Source organism: Vigna umbellata, chromosome 7 (assembly GCF_029865625.1).
Source record: "Vigna umbellata cultivar VRB3 chromosome 7, Vumbellata_1.0, whole genome shotgun sequence".
Taxonomy (NCBI): Eukaryota; Viridiplantae; Streptophyta; class Magnoliopsida; order Fabales; family Fabaceae; genus Vigna; species Vigna umbellata.
In genome coordinates, this window is record NC_142171.1 from 30,765,659 (window position 1) to 30,769,141 (window position 3,483).

Here is a 3,483-nt window from a genome sequence, read left to right on the forward strand (position 1 = left end):
AAGAAGATAAAGTGTAAAAAAAATGAAAGATAAAAATGGTTAAAGAAGAATTAATATAAGAGAATTCACTAAAATTATAAGTATTTTTATTAGTTTCTCTTTCGACAACTTTTCATTCATTTAGGACAACGCAAGTGTTAACTTTTGACCAAACTTTTATTCCACAATAATACAACTCAAATGTGAACTTCAACTAAATAGTCTATTAGAAAATACTAACTGGAAAACACATTTAAAATTCTAAAATCACATATCATACATATTAACACTAGAGACGGTTAACACTAAATGATTAGCCTTGATCAGATAATATAAGAACCTTTAGTCATTATTTCAGTTAGTCATTCTTTCCAACTACAAAATCATAGTTCATCAATTTAGTTATTTTATAAAGAAATATAGTCATTATTATTGGTAAATTAATTTTGAATTATATAAACAAACTCAAATAAAGTTTGAGACCTTATTTTTATATGATTATCATAGCTCTGTGTTTTACTGAGTCACATTTTTATAATTTTACAATATTTTTCTGTTAAATTAACAAGGTGGAAGATTTCAATTGCCAATCTCTACCCAGAAAATTAGTGCAGAGGCGTGCAATGAGTAAAGAGAATTATTAAAACTCATTAACTTGGAACTTTTAACTTGTACATTTCCCAACGTACTCACTCACTCACGGGTGAACTTACAGAAGCTGACATGCACACAGAACCACACCTGCAAGACAACAAACAGAGAAAGAAAACCACAGACATTTTAAAAGTTGATGCTGCCATGCCAATGATGCATGGCTCTGTAAACATGGAACATCACAAAATTATCTAGGCTCAACAAGTAAACCAATTTCCCTCCTAGTTAAATTGTCTTTGTATACAACTTCATTAAAGAGAAACGATTTCTTCACTGCATCTTCTCGACTTTGCTTCACTTATTCATGCACTAGTTATGCAATTCCTGGGAACATTAGGCAAAAGAAACTGTTAAAGAATACTCCTATTCACCTTTCCAACAAAATAAAAAAAACTGTGTTAACTTTGTACTCCTGTACAAAACCCTAGTTCTATTGCCCAAAAGTTTAAAAGCATGTGTTCAAAGAAGAATCTTGTTCTAGCTATGTACTACCAAATAAAATTGTTCATTCGTTTGTCTACGCAACGTCTCAATCTGGTTTTTACATACTGATCAAACTTAAATAAAGTCTTTTTTTAACAAAAAGTTGTATATATTTGAAAAATCTCATTTGTTTACCATTTTTTCCACCTCTCGAGCTCACAGCTAATGATGCATGGAAGATCGAGAGAAGGAAAATACCCCACAAGTAAAGAAATGAGAAAACGATCGATGTTCGGAAAGAGCTTGTTTGTTCTTAAAAATGTATGCTTTTCCATTATTTCCCAACAGTACAAACACGAAAAGTAGATGTGAAACGCGAGTTGAAAAGAAGAATGGGTCGAAAGAAACCACTTAAACTGGGTGCACTACCTTGATAAATATATATTAACTAACTATCTGCACACTTGAATCCATCTGGTGGGGTCTTGCCACAGTCAATGAGAAGCTGAAGAGCAATGGGGATTATGATGTTGATGTTAAGGATCTTGGCCCTAATGGTTGTGCAGAGACAAACTGCAGCATCCAAGTCAACAAGCCCTGCAAGAACTGGACAACATGTCTGTTTAGCACTACTTCCAATACCTATGTGGATGAGGCCACCGAGCACATCCACACACGCTCCCAGTTTCAGAGAGTCAATAGGGCATGTTGGTTGTGCTGGTGGAGGGTACGGCACCACTGGTGTCGGTGATGGTGGTGGTGGTGGACATGGTGTTTCACTTGGAGGGCTTGGTGGTGTCACGGAGGGTGGAGTTGGTTGAAGTGGTGGCAAAGGAACCACCGGAGGGTTCACAATGGGTGGTTTTGGCACATAAGGTGGTGTAACGGGCACAACTGGTGGTTTAGGAATGTAAGGAGGTATAACGGGGACAACCGGAGGTTTTGGGATGTAAGGAGGAATAACCGGAACAACCGGTGGGTTAGGGATGTAGGGTGGTGTGACAACCGGTGGTTTGGGGGCATATGGGGGTGGCTTTGCAACTGGGGGTAGTGGAACATGAGGGGGATGTGGACGTGGATGAACTGGCGGTCTAGGGTGAGGTTTTGGGACATAGGGTGGGTGTGGATGCAGTGGTGGCTTAGGGTAATGAGGGGGTTTTGGAACATGGGGTGGATTCACATGTGGAGGTTTGGGAGATGAGTGGGGTGGTGGACATGGTTTTGGGTGTTTCACTATGGGAGTGTGTTTTGGGGGCTTAGGAGAGGGGTAAGGGCAATAAGGACAAGCAAGAACATTGAGGAAGGTTGTCAGGTTAAAGAGAAGGAACAGTAGGACATTAGCTAGGGCAAACTTTCCCATGATTCAAAGACGGTGTAGGGAAAGAGAAAGAGGAATGTTGCAGTGAGTTTGTAAGAATGAGGGTGTTCTTTTATATACGAGGATCCAACCATCAAACCCTAGTTTTTTTTTTTCTTTCTCTTTTTCTTTTTCCTTTTCTCTTTCTCGTGAGTGTCGCTTCTGATCACGGACATGAGTTATGGCAATCAATCAATCTAAATCTAAAACCACACTCCAAAGAATTGGAATTAATTATTAAATTTTTGGGATGAATCATTGACTCGAAGGACCGAAATATGCATGAGATGAAGGTGGGGCCCAGGTTGTGGCAGAACACAGAGAGAAGAAAAGAGAAACGAAAAGTGGGCCATGGTGTTATGCACAAAACTGCTATTTGAATTAGTCGATGGAGAGGGGAATCAAGAAAAAGCTGTGGTGAGCAAGAGGACATTTTTGACTTGTAGTGACAAGTGGAAGTGGGGTTATTCTGCCCGTGATGAAAAAAATGTAATCCTAATTTTCATACACATCAAATCCTTATTATGTAAACGTACTTTTTAATTAGTGGTTTAATCCCTAACACTCTTGTCGAGTAATACACCATCTTTCATTCGCTCCAATAACCTCAATAAGCATTCATAATTTCTATTATTTTATGCAAATTAAAGTTATTTCAAATTAAAGTTTCACTATCTTTTTGTAGCAAGAATGCCTTGAACCTGTAGGCATTTTTCTAACACAAAACAGCAAGAAACACAAAAATAGGTTAGAAACAACGGGAAAATCACTCATAAAAACAGCAACACTCTTCTTAGTTCAATGCTCACAGTTTTGGCTAAAAAAAAAAAGATCACTTCAACTCACTTGTAATCTTCACTCAAGATAAAAGGTGTCTCAAAATCAAAATTTAGAGCACTAAAAAATACAAGTGAAAGGATGTATAATCAACCTCAACAAATACAAGGACACAATACAAAAAGACATACACTTCAAGAGGCCAAAAAATAAGGTGAAAACTACTAGACAAATTATGTAAAAGGAACTTAGTAAAACAAGAAAAATTGGCACAAAAAAATCGAAGTGACACA

The 3,483-nt window shown here is 37.4% G+C and overlaps 1 protein-coding gene across 1 annotated transcript; it reads right to left on the reverse strand.

Annotated features, from left to right (window-relative positions):
• Positions 1 to 603: 603 nt before the first annotated feature.
• On the reverse strand, positions 604 to 2,474 carry LOC124838152 (uncharacterized). Its single transcript, XM_047313674.2, has 2 exons — positions 1,486 to 2,474; positions 604 to 957 (listed from the first exon to the last, which is right to left on the reverse strand). Exon 1 carries the CDS (start codon positions 2,414 to 2,416, stop codon positions 1,505 to 1,507), a length of 912 nt encoding a protein of 303 aa, XP_047169630.1. The 5' UTR covers positions 2,417 to 2,474; the 3' UTR covers positions 604 to 957; positions 1,486 to 1,504.
• Between the last annotated feature and the right edge of the window lie 1,009 nt (positions 2,475 to 3,483).